We start from the raw sequence: 14,963 nt of genomic DNA on the forward strand, positions 1-14,963 counted from the left end.
AACTCCTCCCTGCAACGCTTGGCTCTGATCGATGAAATGTTGCCTTCTCTTAGCTGAAACCAGGCTTCCAAGTTATTTCCCCAGCACTTCCAAGCCATGCCAATAAGTATATACTTCATATTCATAGTTCTAGCTACCCCATTAAAATGCAAAACTAATGTGGGCAAGAGACTGACTCCTTTGCTTGCTTGTACTTGGTATTTTGTACATAGTGCCTGGCACATAATAGGCACTTAATAAGTGCTCCGTTTATCTATCTGCCTATTTATCTTTGTCTTTGGGTTATATGCCAATTGGAATCTCTAGGTCTAAGGATATGCACAATTTAAGGACTTTCCCCCAAGTCAGTGCCTTGTGGTCCATAAGAAACTAATTTACTTTCTTTAGAGATCACATTAAGCCTAAAGATAGAGGAACCAAAATAGCTAAGAGTGATCCTTTCCAATTTCCACACTTCTGTACTCTGAAGCTTTTGCCCTGAGGCAAAGGAATTACTCTTTTATTGCCCAAGGTTTCTGTGCCACTTTGGGGAAAATTGGGAATTAAATCCATAGGCAACAGCATTAGGCCCTTCTCAGACTTGTGTCAAGGTAGGGGATTCTGATTCAGAAGCCTCGGTGGAGTGGCAGGAACAATAGATTCCAGGACCCTCAAGTTAAGACAGTTTTCCTTAAAAGATATTAAACCATCTGTAAGATTTCTTGGTTCAGGGGCAATTCTCCTTCTGTTTAACCTTAAATAAAGGCACAGTCTCAGAATGTTCTACTCTAGGCAAAGATCTTTGAGCTACGTCTCATCAATTAAGGTGCACGAACTTGGGAGATGGAGTATGGGTGGTGGGCATCTCATGAACCCGACTTTGATCTGAAGCATACAAAAGAGAATCTATCATACGTACATAATTTGTAGAAATATATTCAGTTCAGTAGGGAAATACTGTAGGTGGGGACAGTGATAGGGAAGAGAAAGACTTAAAAAGAAGGACAATGTTCAGGAGGGTATCGTTAAAGACCGTCACTATCCAAGGGACACTAATATAACATATATAATATGTAACTGATATAATTGGTGTTGGCAATATGAGACTTCCCCCACCGCCTGTAGGCCCCATTAATGTATGTGCAGACCTGTGCCAAAATGAGGCTAAGGTTGTTGATGTGACTTTCAATGTCCTGAGCACAAAAATTCCTCACACTTTTGACTGGCAGTCCAGCAACATGACCAATCCTGTCCCAAGGAAACTGAACTTGACTGGATTGATGCAATATCCTCACTTAATATCATTTCCCTTCTCTGAATAGCCTTTCCTGTGACAGCTAAATAAATCCGCTTTTGTTAACTCTCAGATATTCCATGAGTGTCTCATTTCACTCCAATCTTGAGCCTGAGGCATTGGATCCTCCTGAGTCAGGTGCAGCCTATTACAGATGCCAACAGGAAAAGCCACTCCCACCCACAACATCCTCTTCAAGGGTGGTCACCACTTGTGCTTTCCTCTACATGGTCAGGAGTTTTGTGGCTTCTTTCTGCTCAGTCCTGATGGGTCACTGGGATGCACCCTTGATGTTTCTCTGCCCATAAATGGCAGACCAAAGGACTGCACATACCTGAACAGCAACATCAAAGCTTGTAGGAATGTCCGAAAGTTATTGTGCCGACTGATATTAGTTTCATCATCAAGAGCAATGTTTCCAAAGACCTGGAAAGGCAAAAAGTGAGACAACTCAGGCTTCAGGCTCTGGCCTCATAGCTGTTCAGCCAGGGAGGTCTTGGTAAAAGGGAGATGCATTCATTAGCAGAACAGTGTTGCCCATGGTCCTGGATATAACCATGTGTATGCAGGTATTCAAAAACCAAGTTTCAGCCCCTGTTAAGTGTCTTACTGGTAAGCTCTGAAAAAGAGAAGCAGGGCAGTCAAAGCACACAACAGGGAACTTCCTTCCAGTTCCCTCCTGGGTCTCTATCCTTTGGTGGGCAAATAGTTTAACTGTTGAGGCTCTTAATTATCATAGTACACAAGATTGTCATCAGAGAGCTGTGCTTCAAATTCCACCTGTAGGACCTTGGACAAGCCATTGAAATTTCCTAGGACTGTTTCCTCACTTGTTAAAATGAGGGGGTTGGACTAGAAGGCCTCCAAGATTCCTTCTGAATCTAGTTCTGGGATCCTAAGACCATTGCCATCATGACCTTGAGTGTTTGCATCTTTTGGGGTCTCTGGGTACATCTGTGCATGTCTGGATCTGTAGATGCATGCCTAAGTACAATTTTCTTATGATTGTGTGTCTGTACATGTTCACTGAGGAGCACAGGATCTTGGAGCAAGAAGGAATCATTTGCTGTGTTTCAGTTGTGTCCCACTGTTCGTGTCCCCATTTGGGGTTTTCTTGGCAAAGATGCTGGAATGGTTTATCATTTTCTTCTCCAGCTCATTTTACTGAGGATGAGAAAACGGAGGCAAAAAAGATGAAATGACTTGCCCAGGGTCACACAGGTAGTAAGTGTCTGAGGCCAGATTTGAATTCTTGAAGACGAGTCTTCCTGACTCCCTGACGCTCTATCCACTGCACCACCAGCTGCCTAGAAGGAATCTCAGTGAGCAGCTAATATAACCACCTTTTTTTGACAGATGGGGTCACTAATGATTTGAAAAGGGACATGACTGAAGTCTCCCAATTTCAAAGTGGCAGTGCTAGGATTTCAACCTGCACATGCATATGGATGACTCCAGGGAGACACACTCCAACTGTGTTCCTGGCCATTCTCTCAGGTGGAGCTGGTGGCATGGGCACTCACTCACCTGCATGCCAATGATGGCATAGATGAAGAATAGCATGGCAATCAGCAAGCAGACATAGGGCAGAGCCTGCGAAGTGAAATACCAAAGGAGATGCCGTTAGCAACCTAAAGAATCATTCCCACCAACAGAGGGGGCCTAGATTCTCTGGGTGAGACTTGGACGTCTGTTGTATCCTAAGTACCCCAACACCAGCCTTGAGACCAGAGGCTTCTTCCCATGAGCAGTGGCTCCTACCCCTGGGGGATGTGGCCTTCTTGGGGCAGACTCACCATGATGTCTCCAGAGGATAAAAATATTGTCTGATTTTGCCAAGCCCCTTCCTGGTGACGCCAAACATTTTGTTGGCCCTTTGGTTACTGTTGCCCACTTAACCCTATTTACCAAATTTTAAAAAAATTTAAAAAACAGAGGCATCATTTATTGGAGATGGTCACAAAAGTAAACAAGTTGAACAGATCTCTACCTGTTGGTGCCACCCACTTCCCCAAGCTCCTCATTTCTTCACTGGGCTTTGGTCTACTCTGGCGGGTCAGGACTGTAGCACATGTCCACTTCAGTGGTAAAGACCTCTTGGCCAAACTGATGTACTGGCAGTCTCCCAGATGTGCCATTTCCTCTCTCACATGAGGGTCTTAACTCAGGCTGCCCCTCCAGGCTGTCTGGAAGACATTCTCATCTCACCTCCACTTCTTAGAATCTCTAGCTTCTTTCAAGGCCATCTCCAACACAACAGTAGTCACCTCAGTTGCTAGTAGCCTCCCCCCAACCCAGATTATTTTGTAGTTTTGTATTTACTTACCTATGTCCATGTTGTATCCTCCCAAAAGAACGTAAGCTCACTAAGGACAAAGACCGTCCTTATTACTACTGTGTCCCTGGCACCTGGCCCAGTGCCTGACACAAATTGGGACCATAATAAAGGCTACTGAATGAATGTGCTCAGGAAACTTCTCAGGAGCACTCAGGCCCAGGTCCTGGGTTTAAAATGAGAGCCCAGAGCCCACTACCCTGTAATCACAACCTTGATTATTCTGCCCCCACCAATAAACACACTGAACCTTACCTACCATTTCTCTGCCACTCACAGAGCTCCCTGATGGTTCCCTGCAGTACATCTCCATCACTTGGCACTCACTCCCTAGAAAAGCTTGTGCCACCTACAAACCTGAAAAATTCATTGGATACTCTCTCCAGCTGATTCCTTTAAAAATCTAAAATGAGACCAATTTCAACATGGATCCCGGAGAAACGCTCTTATTTGTTCTTTTTTGTCTCCTAAAATGTCTGTTTACATTATTTGTTGCCTGGTTTTTCTCTCTCTGATCCATAGTTCCCTAATTCCATGGTGACTCTATTTTTAAAAGCAGATTTTTATGCAAAGCTGTATTTTTAAAAGGTTCTTTAAACACCTAACTAAATGACTTTCACTGGTTTCCCACACAGCCTCCTGTGTGTTTGTGCCCTTCAAAGAGCTCTAGAGGAAGAATGGGCTAAAAATGGGATTGGAGAGGGGCCAGGATGGTAGAGGAGAAGGGGGAACGGCGGAGATATTCCAGAGACATTTGTCTTAGACCCTCAGATTGTATTAATCAATATGCATGGTGAACTTGAAAATTAGAGGGCTTTTGGGGGGAATAATGACCATTTAAAAAGTATTCTAAAAATTGTAACCAAGATCTCTTCTTGAATGTATCTATTTAGTTTATATGTATTTTATATAAATGCTTTCTTTGCAATATAATGTAAGCTCCTGGAGAGCAGGACTTATTTCAGTGTTTTGCCTTTATTTTGCTTACATCTAGACTAAAAGCCTAGAACTTAGGTTCATAAAAATAAATACTTGTTTATTGATTGATAAATACATATGTCTATCTCTACATGGCAGAGGAGGAAAGGGAGAGGCAGTGAACTCCTAGTGCTAGTCCTGCAGCCAGCAGGATACAGTCTTGTTTCTGAGGTAGACCTATAAGGACTTTAATCAGAGTAATGTGGTTTTGCAGAACAATAGTAAAAACAAGAATAATGACAATAACCACCTATATTTATATGGTGCTTCAAGGCACAGAGACCATCGATATATTGTCTCTAAGGTATGAGGGAATTTGCCAGGACAGATGTGCCTTTGAGAAGGCTAGGTAGGAGAAAGGGATACTTATAATGGCCTACCAAATTTTGAGGCTGGGATGCCTGATGCTCAAATGTTACCAGGGTCACATAGACCCAGTGGCTTTCCCAAAAGAGAACTGCAAAACTTAGGGAGGAGATGGATAGATCTACGAGGCAGCATGAGAATGAAAGGCTAAAAAACAGAGAAGCCAGCAGCAGGGAAAAAAAATCACATGCTGAAGATTTTAAAGAAATGAAATTATTTTAAAGTAGCAAAGTAGACCAGTTGGGGTGGGGTGGGAAGCCAGTGGCTTTCTAGCCCTGTTTCTCACCTTCACATCATCCCACCCCAGCCTGGCATTTGTTCTTAGCAGGTGCCTGACAAATGTTCACATGAGACAACAGTACATCCATCAGGAGTGTGTAAAATCTCAGCATGCCCATGTTTGCCAGTGACTCTCAGGATCTTGTCCTAGCAGGAGGCCAGGGCACCATCCTTGGGCTGACATTTCACTGACCAGCCTGGAGAAGGCTTTGAAATCAGTCTGTCTTTGTCTGTTGCCAGGAAGAGTTTGGTCTCCTGGGTAGAAGCAGGAAATCAGTGAGGAGGAAAAACAAACCCAGAGATAAAAGCCATCCTAATGGAAAGAAGAGCGGAGGAGAGAGAAAGGAGCCCATGTCTGTACAGCACTTCACAATTTCCAAGGCAAGAGATCAGCCATCAGTGACAATGATAATAATGTCATTAAGCCATCCTACAAATATAATCCATCCAGTGACTTCTCAAAGCTTTTTTTTTTCATATGTATTGCTGTCTCATTTGATGCTCACTACTTGATGATTTTGAGATATTAAATTCTGGAAATGATAACAATAAAATTATATTTCTGTATATTTTAGCATTTATAAAGCATTTTCTTCACAACAACTCTCAGTTAGGTAATGCCATTTTACAGATTAGAAGAACTTGGAGTCAGTGTGGCATAGTGGGTAGACTACTGTATTTGGATTTCAAGTACAATAATTCTTTCTTGTGCAACCTTGGGTGCAAGCCACTGAATTTCTCTGGGCCTATTTCCTCCTCCTTTTGTAAAATGGACTAGATGAGTCCTAAAAAGCTCTTACATCCCTCAGGCTCCTAAAATATCCCTTGATGGATAAGATGACTTGCTCAGTCAGTGAGCTAATAGGTAAGGGAACCAAGACTTGAACTCAGATTGTCTGGACATTGTGGCCCAAGACTATCTCATTTGAGTAATCTGGAAGCTGAGACTGAGTCCAGTGATTTGCCTGAGGTCACAATGTGAATCAGGGATGGAAAAGTGAATCTAGGAATGAAAGCAGAGGTGTGCTGGAGCCAGCTCAAACCGATTCTCCAGCTGATTGTTAAATTTTCTGTGTTCTGAACATTTATACCTCAGAAATCAGTAAATGCTACAAACCAGGGCTCAATGTATTGCTTTGGTGATTATCTAGATTTAAGAAAGTGATAGAGAAAATGTTAATAATGCAGATTAATCTTAAAAGTGTATCCTGTGTACATGGGTGGGTGGGGGATGCAGGAAGCTGGTCATTAAACATTTACCAACACACTCCTGAGTGGAGCCCAGATTTCCTGACCCTTAGTTCCCTTCTTCTTGTCATCAGACTCTTACGTTGCTTCACTATGGTCCCTTAGTGCCTCAATTAGAGGCTACCTAACTGGTGTGACAAGTAATATGTCTGTCCCTGGAAATACTTCCCACATGCTTGTGTGTGAGAAGAGAGAGAGAGAGAGAGAGGATAAAGAGCTTCACTTTATCCACAGGCCAGAAACGGGCTCAGAGAGTCCCAGGAAGTAGGGCAGGGGTGCTGCCTACAAATGGACAGTGACTTGGATCAGCACTGACAAAGAAGAGCAAACAGCTGCTGCCACACCAGATGATGCATTGGGATCCCTACCTGGACCTGGATGGGGAGAGGCTCCTTTTGTGAGCCAGTTTTACTTGGATCCAGAGCAAAGTCTAGACCTGTTTCTGATGAAAGGGGAATATCTCTGCTTTCTTCTACTGCTCTAACTACTACTACTACTAATATACAGAGCCTGCATTTATATAGCACTTTAAAGGATTCAAAGCTCTTGGCATACATTGTCATTATTAAGCCTCTCAAACACCCTCATGAGGTGGGGGTCTTATTGTCTCCATTTTACAGATGAGGAGAAAGAGGTTTCGATGGGTTAAGGGTCTTGCCTTGGTCATAGAGCTAGTTTGAATGGCAGAGCTGGGTTTTGAATGCCAGTCTTCCTGACTCCAAATCTAGTGCTCTATCCACTGTGCCACAGTGCCTCTTCAGTGTTTGACGCAGCTCCTGCCCCTCACTCACCTTGAAGGACTGGACAAAAGTCCACAGGAGAATTCTGATGGTGTAGCCCTGGCGGAGCAACTTGATGAGTCGGGCTGCCCGGAAGAGCCGTAGGAAACTCAGGTTGATGAAGTTGTTCTGCAAAGAGAAAAAAGCTTTCTCTGACCTTTGGAAACTTACCCCCATGAGTACAGCCCAGCTACTCCCCAAATACCCCCACCCGTGCCCCCTGCCACCCCAAAGAAAAAGGGTTAAAAAAAAAGAGGTTAAAAAATAAAATAAAAAATTACCGCTTCACGGTCTAAGCAGCAATCGGCCACCAGAAAACCTTCCAAAAGAAAAACTCGTCATTGCAAATCATCTCACATGCAGCAAATCAGAGAAAACCCCATTCCACTCCAGGGCCCTCCCTTCACCAGGGCAGGAGAGAACGATCAGAGTCCTGGACACACCATCCTGGGCCTGGGCAGGCCTTTTCTAAAGCCAGCACATTGGCTCGCCTCAGAGGGCAGGGTGGGGCCCTAGAGGGAGGGGGTCTCCTGCAGCCTTGCATCAATGATCGAGATTGGGGTCTCCTGCAGTGCTTAGCCAAGAAGGGTCCCGGCTGCCTGGCAGGGCTGCCCACTTGCCAAAGCACAGCTCCACAGGAGGGGCCAATCCCCGATGTGCATCTGGCCAGCCTCGACAGAGGGTGCCCCAGAAGAGCACTTGTCCCTCCCTTACCCAAGGGGGCCGAGCAGGGAACCTCCGATTGGGAAGCAGGGCATTTTACCCAGTGGACACCGGGCATGTTCCTCAGCCGGGACCACCCAAGGTGCCCATCGCCTTCTTAAGAGTTCAGAGTTACTTCCCTTGAGGTACGGCAAAGGCTCTTGACCTGGGAGTTTGGTGGCTTTTCAGGGAGGGCAGAATACATGTAGCTCACCTTTCCAAAACAGAAACAGACATGAACATGTTTCTCTGCTCATAGGTGGCCTGAGTGAAAAAGGCACCCGTCCCTCACCCCAAGAAATCGAGTCCCCAGTGATCAGAGAATCACAGCAGCAGGGACAGAGGGACACCGGAAAAGCCCTGGCCAGCCAGAGATTCCTGGAGAGGAGCCATCTATCAGGTCGGAGGCACCTTCCCCGCTCTTTCCTCAAGCTTCCTTGGACTGCAGCATATCCCCTTGGGTGAGTTTCACCTAAACTCCCCCCAAACTGAAATGTATTCATTGGTGCCAAGTGCCTGGGATGGCCCCTTTCAGCATCAGTGCAGGGGAAACCAAGGGGTGTCGTGTTGGGCTAGTGCGGTCCCTGCCTGATCAGGTCCATGCACATACCAGTCTGAGTGTAGTGCCTCGGTTTAAAAAAAAAATAATATATATATATATATATATGCAAAAGCAGCTCAGACTTACACAGCTACCATATATCAGACTCAGTCATCAAATAAAGAGAAAAGAGACAAACACAAGGGTGTTGAATGAAACAGCGACAGAGGGACCGAGCTCCCTGGCGGCCACAGAAACAGGCAGTGCTGTGGGAAGCAGGTGCCAGGGGAGTGTAGACTCTCCTGGGCTCTGTCTGCAGGCAGAACCCAAACTGCTATAGCCCTCCCTCTTGATGGGGCAACCTGGGACCCCTAGAGAGCCACCCTTTGGGCCATATCTCTGAGGCTCAGGCTCACCTGGCTATTTTTTTCTCTGCTTTTGCTAATGCTCTTCCTTTGAGGAATCACTAAACTCTAGGAAATGTGTGTCCTTTCTTGTGGGAAGCCAATAAGAGAAACAGTCTCAAATAGATAAAAATCTGAGACTCCTCTTTTGACTCCTTTTCTGATCCACACCTTTCCTTATTGAAAAGCTTTAAGTTCCTAGCAAATCAACAGTTAAGAGATTAACAATTTCTCTCCAAGACTAAAGACAGAAATTAAGCAAAAGGCTGCCTGGACTCTGAATCTGTTTCTAAACACATCAAGGTCAATAATGGACAAAATTTAGACAAAACCTCCTCCAATAGGGGCTATTCGTCCCTGAGAAAGTATTCCCAGACTTAGCTTTCGATAGTGGGCCAACCAAAATTCAGCCTTGGCCTTGTTCTATTCTGAAGTCAAATTAGATTTTTTGTGTTTTGATATGACATAATTTGTAACTTCTGCACATCTATGAAGTTTTGCGGGGGGGGGGGTGGTTCTTTTGTGTGAAGTGAGTCTTGAAATATATATATATAATAATCTCCATGCTCCCAGAGACAGAGCTGGAAGTATGAGCTAAAGATCTTCGGTGTCCTTACTTCTTGTGAACTAAGCCATCTTTATCAGATTATCTGGAGATGATAAATAGATCTTGAGACTTTCTCATTTCCTCTCCAAGCTATTAGTAAAGTGGTGTTTGCTGCCTACACTGCCAATAGCCTCTTTGGAAGCCCAAGAAAGAGAGAGACGAATTTAAAGCCCAAGACTAGCTGTGTGACCCGGGGAAGCCCATTAATCTCTCTGAGTCTCATTTCTTTATCTGAAAATGAGAAGAACCAATAGAGAGTACCTGCCTCACAGCATTGTTGAGAGAGTCAAGTGAGAAAATGCATAGAAAGTACTTTAACGTATTACATAAATGTTGGTTGTTATGGTCTTCCCTATTGTTGAGCATCAGTAACCCAAATGAGGACAACCCCTCCCTCCTGATAGGTGGAGGAGGGGAGCTTCTAGGCAGGAGGAATCATGGATCACAGGTTTCATTCTGGATGAGACCTTAATGGCCAATTAGTCTGATCCCCACATTTCACAGGTGAGGGAACTGAAGGTCCCAAGAGATGACATGATTTGCCCAAGGTCACACAGGTAGCATACAGGTAGTAGGAAGACCAGGTGGGATTCAAACCCAGGTCCTCTGTCTATAAATTCAATTCTCTTTCTACAGCTTTGTGCTGTCAAAAAGGAATGGACTGAAAGGGGTTCACAACCTCAGGCTAAGGGCATACATCTATTTACAGGGATCCAAGGGCCAGAGAGGAGGAAATGGAGAGTTTGGAGACATTCTCCCCATCCCTTCTGTCAGACTCCATGACTGCAAAAAGCTGGCTAGTTTAACAGATTTCCTCATTCTGCATCCATCACTAATCTGACAGGTGGACCTGCTCCAACACTAGAACCACTGAGGGACTCCCTGGGTTTCTCCTGGAAGTTCTCATGTCTTTGCCCAACTCCTGGAAGGGGTCCTAAAAGATGGTTTTGAGTGTTTCACATCAGCGTTCCTGCCCCAAGCCCTAGGACCCATCTCGTCATCCTTCCAGCAAAGTTAGGATCTGAGAGCATCCACAAAGCACAACCACTGTTTCCCAGAGTAAACCATTCCTCAAAGATAAGCCCACCAGGAAAGGTTCTTCACCAAAAGGAGAAAAGAGAGGGATTAGGAAGGAGACACCGTCAAGGGGGTGAAACTGAGCTTCTTCCTGAACTCAACGGCAACCATCTTCTATTACTTGGATCTAGTTTGGCTCCTCTCTTCTCCTAAGCCAAGAGCTCAGACTCCCAAGGGCACTTAGAAGACCACGGCCCCTGAGGCAGCCCAGGAGAGTCTAACTGGAGAGAATTAGGGAGTCCTGGAGGGAGCTGCCCCCGAAGCCTGGGGCACCCGCTGCTGGGTGCTAGGGCACCTCCCTCCAATACATAGCTGCTCTAGCAGTTTTCCAAACTGCATGCATGCAGGATGGCAGGGAAATACCAGGGCAGTATTTCATAGGTCCCTTTGCTGTCCACTGAGTCACTTCTGGCTTGGATTAGCTCCTTTAGCTGAATGCTCTCTATCTGCCCCATTGTTTTCTGTTACACAAGAGCATCTCCATGCAGTGCTTCCAAGGCCTGGGATTTTTCTGCCCTTGGCTTTGGGATGAGGACCATTTTCCAACCAGAGCAGTATCAAGGCTCCCCTCAGAGTGAGGTGAGCCCTATGCCTGCTGCACTCTGGCGCAGACCAGAGGAAGAGGGTGGGCCTTGGACTTCAGGACAGGGCAACAGTAAAAGGGTTGGCTGTGGGCTTCCTGCTTCCTGCTTCCTGGGACTTCTGGGCTTCACTCCTGGGAAAGGAAGCAGCAGTCACTGCCTAGCAGGGCTGCGTAGTCAGAGCAGAGTTGCAGAGATCCAAGCCGGTGGGCTCCCCTCTTGTCAGGGCATGAATACTCTGCAGAATCCCCAAGACCACGGCTGAGGGAAGGAGAAAATTAGGGCCCTGGCGTCCAGCACAGATTACCCCAAGACTGTCTGTTTCTTTCATTTGTGCAAGCAAAAAGCTTTCCACAGAGGAGCAGTTACCTTGCAACTGCTTTGTGCATATTCTTCCATATATCAATGTTGTCTCCCCACTAGAATGGAAGCTCTGTGAGGGCAGGGGCTCTTTTACTTAGCACTTGGCTTAAGCTGCCCAGCACTTGACTCAGTTGCTGGCACACACCCTTACCTTCTGTCTTGGAATCAATATTATGTATTGGTTCCAAGGCAGAAGAGCCAGAAGGGCTAGGCAAGGGGGTTAAGTGAGTTGCCCAGTGGCACATAGCTAGGAATTTTTCTGAGGTCATATTTGAACTCAGGACCTCCCTTCTTTGGGCCTGGCTCTCAATCAACTGAGCCACCTAGTTGCCCTCAACAGATGATTATTGATTGATTAGTAAGTACTGGTTGGTTCATTGATTCCTAGAATATTGTTTGGGAGAGGCCTCTTCTGGGTACTAAAGTGGGAGGTTGGGTTTATTGCCCCCCTCCCATACTCCAGGGCTGCCTGAACCAGATTAAAATGTAATTGGGAAATATTTAATAAAATTTTTTTAAAACACAATAAGACATGGATCAAGGTAATTTGTAATTTACTTTGTTGTTTGTTTGTTTTTAAGCCCTTATCTTTGGTCTTGGAATCAATACTGTGTATTTGTTCCAAAGCAGAAGAGTAGTAAAGGTTAGGTAATGGGGGTTAAGTGACTTGCCCAAGGTCACAAAGCTAAGAACTATCTGAGGCCACATTTGAACCCAGGACCTCATGACTAGGCCTGGATCTCTATCCCCTGAGCCACCTTGCTGTCCTCAATTTGTAGTTTTCTAAGTCAATATTGGATCCATAGGGATTCTTACGTATGGTTTAGCTCTCTTTTCATATTTGAGTTTGACATTACTATCCTAGAGGAATGATCTCTCCTGAAGCCAAGACAGAATTCATCCACAGTTGGTCATGTTGTTCCCAAGAATGACAAAAGTTCCTGCAGGGTTGAGGGTTTTCAGTCTGAGGTTGGTTTCTAGGGCAGTCTGGTCACTGGCATCCATTCCAGAGTTGTCTAAGTCTGATCAGGTCTCCTCAGTCCTCATCTTGATGGTTATGACAAAAAAGTAACATGGAAAATTCTGTTTACATCTGGGGACCAAAATGCAAATGCAGAGCAGACCAACCCCTGATCCACATTCTCTAAGTCTTCTCCCCAGTGCCTTTTACCTTCCTTTTCACTCTCATAGTCACTAGAAGAGTTCAAGCTATTATCACTTCATTCCTAGATTAATGTAACCATCTTGCTGTTCCTTCTTGATCATTTATGCATGTACTGTTAAATAAAACTTCTTCAATTAGTAGAGCATTGGCCATGTCAGTTTTTTTTTCAGCAACTTGCAATGGCTCCCCATTGTCCACAGGAGAAAATCTTTGCTTGGCTCGTTCAAAGTCAATTGGGCCCCAATCATTCTCTCCAGTCTTATTTCTGACTGCCTCCCTGAATGAATTCTACACTTCAGATAAGACTAGTTTGCTCCTTGTCCCTTGGAGCATTTCAGCCTCTTTGATCTTCCTGCCCACCTCATTCCAGTGTAGCCTCCCCTTCTCTCTTCTTATCCAAATTTGACTTGCCCTTTGAGATCTAACTCAAGCCCCATTTCTTCTACCAAGCCTTCTTGACTATTGGAACCAAAGGTGCTTCCTTATTTCACTGTATTTTTCTTAAAGCTTGTCCTGCTTGTACCTCTCACAACCTATAAAGCACCGTCTACCTTGGGCTGAGGTACTGCTTCATGTCATGCTCTGTCTCCCAAGTTAGGCTGAGCCCCAAGAAGGCAAGGGCCTTTCCTTCTGTCTCTCACAGCTGAGCAGAAGGTCTTAAACATGGTAGACACTAATAAAAGTGGGCAGTTACTCAGGCTTGAAGCCCCAGAATCAATAATCTTATTACTCACAGTGTGATAGGCATTGCTAAGCACTGTGGATACAAAGGTAAAAATGAAACAATTCTTGCCCTCAAGGAGTTTACATTCTCTCAAGAAGGATAATGTGTGATTATATGTTGTTGTTATTCAGTCATATTGATCATGTCCAAATATTCCTGACCCCATTTGGGGTTTTCTTTGCAAAGAAATTGGAGTGGTTTGCTATTTCCTTCTTCAGTTCATTTTACATGAGGAACCAGAGGCAAACAGAGTTTAGTGACTTGCCCAGAGTCATACAGCTATTAAATGTCTTCCTAAGGCAAAGGTCTGTTTATGTCACTAGTCTGCTCCAAAATCTTTGATAAAATGCAACTCTTGAGCCTGGCATTGAAGGCCCTCCACCGTCTGGCTTCAACCTGCCTCTCTGGCTTTATTTCACATTGTTCCCCTTCATATATCTTATATTCCATCCAAACTAAACTATTTCAAATGCTATTTCCCATCTTTGGGAATGCCCTTCTGAACTTATTTTATTTGAATCTCTCCTTTGCCTACATCATATAATATCTTGTATATATACTTATATGTGTATGTGCTGTATTTTCTTCTTCTGAACTTATTTTATCTGAATCTCTCCTTTGCTTACATCATATAATATCTTGTATTATATACTTATATGTGTATGTGCTGTATTCTCTTCTTCTCAAAGAATATAATATATTTACATATACCTTGAGAGAAAGAATTGTCTTTTTTTTTTAATCTTGGTATTTCCAGCATGAAATCTATCATATAGCACAGTGATTCCCAAAGTGGGCGCCACCACCCGTGGGTGCTGCAGCGATCGAGGGGGGCAGTGATGGCTACAGGTGCATTTATCTTTCCTATTAATTACTATTAAAATTTTAAAAATTAATTTCCAGGAGGCTAAGTAATATTTTTTTCTGGAAAGGGGGCGGTAGGCCAAAAAAGTTTGGGAACCGCTGGTGTAACAGATAGAGAGCAGCCCTTGGGGTTAGAAACTCCCAATCCTTGGTGCACATTGCCCATGTGGCCTTGAGCAATCCCAGTCTCTCACAACTCCCTAATGCTCTAAGTTACAGAGGAAGTGCTGGTCTGCCCTTACAAAGGAAATCTCCTCACTTGGGAATTCCCTCTATCAGTGAGATCCCACATCTGTATTCCTATCTGGTCTCCTCAGTGCCAAGCAGAGATTAACTTATATAAATAACTCATATCAATCATAAATTGTTTACTGATTCCAATTGAATTATCTACCTTTTCCCCCCATGACATAACAAAGTATAGGGCCCTCTGCATGGTGAGTATTCATTAAAGATTTGTGAACTAGCTTTTTTAATTAAAAATTTATCACTGCGAGAACTAGAAGGGTATATTCTTGGCTTCAGACTCCTGCTGAGCATAGCATGAAGACATCTTCATTTGAAACTATAATTATTTCTCTGTTTTAGCTATTTTCTGTTCTTTGCTTTTGTCTCTCTCTCTCTCTCTCTCTCTCTCTCTCTCTCTCTCTCTCTCTCTCTCTCTCTCTCTCTCTCTC

At 44.4% G+C, this 14,963-nt stretch overlaps 1 protein-coding gene across 1 annotated transcript in view; it reads right to left on the reverse strand.

Moving 5' to 3' along the window:
- The window catches only part of CACNA1B (calcium voltage-gated channel subunit alpha1 B), a 275,653-nt gene that overhangs the window by 49,606 nt on the left and 211,084 nt on the right, over positions 1-14,963 (reverse strand). Inside the window, 3 exon segments of the mRNA XM_044659657.1 lie at positions 1,608-1,699; positions 2,801-2,866; positions 7,271-7,387. Coding sequence (XP_044515592.1) covers positions 1,608-1,699; positions 2,801-2,866; positions 7,271-7,387 — 275 coding nt within the window.

The sequence above is a fragment of the Gracilinanus agilis genome, chromosome 2 (assembly GCF_016433145.1).
Source record: "Gracilinanus agilis isolate LMUSP501 chromosome 2, AgileGrace, whole genome shotgun sequence".
Classification (NCBI taxonomy): Eukaryota; Metazoa; Chordata; class Mammalia; order Didelphimorphia; family Didelphidae; genus Gracilinanus; species Gracilinanus agilis.